Source organism: Elephantulus edwardii, unplaced genomic scaffold (assembly GCF_000299155.1).
Source record: "Elephantulus edwardii isolate Elephantulus edwardi_28Jun2011 unplaced genomic scaffold, EleEdw1.0 scaffold00148, whole genome shotgun sequence".
Taxonomy (NCBI): Eukaryota; Metazoa; Chordata; class Mammalia; order Macroscelidea; family Macroscelididae; genus Elephantulus; species Elephantulus edwardii.
Genome location: NW_006399898.1, coordinates 6,490,221 through 6,490,629, shown reverse-complemented (window position 1 = coordinate 6,490,629; position 409 = coordinate 6,490,221). Strand labels below are relative to the sequence as shown.

Below are 409 nucleotides of genomic sequence, written 5' to 3'. Positions count from 1 at the left end.
ATAACATTTTATACAATTTCCATATAGTCTATTCACTAAGTAATCTTTTTACAGTTGCATCAGGCCTGAACCCGTCCATTCAGAAAGCTTCAAATTATAGAAACAATACTGTTCTATACGAGTGACCGATTATGCTTGCTTTCTCTACATTGTTTATTCTGCAGTGAAGTTGAGGCTTATAAGTCAGAACAGAGGAACTAACTATCCACCAGTTTATACAAATCTCACCGTATCTATGACTTTTTTTAAAACTAAGAAATGTTTCAGCAGATGACCGTGTATAATACCATGTGGTCAAAATGAATTCAGACTTATTAAATGAAAAACTTGTTAAATCTTCTCAGTGTCTGTTTATCAGCACAATACACACAAGAGAACTGTTGATAGCATATTGAATAGATTTTCATGA

At 32.8% G+C, this 409-nt stretch overlaps 1 protein-coding gene across 1 annotated transcript in view; it reads left to right on the top strand.

Moving 5' to 3' along the window:
• The window catches only part of PPP1CC (protein phosphatase 1, catalytic subunit, gamma isozyme), a 19,596-nt gene extending 19,471 nt beyond the window's left edge, over positions 1–125 (top strand). Inside the window, exon 8 of the mRNA XM_006894668.1 lies at positions 49–125. Coding sequence (XP_006894730.1) covers positions 49–125 — 77 coding nt within the window. The remainder of the gene's footprint in view (positions 1–48) is intronic.
• Positions 126–409: the final 284 nt, after the last annotated feature.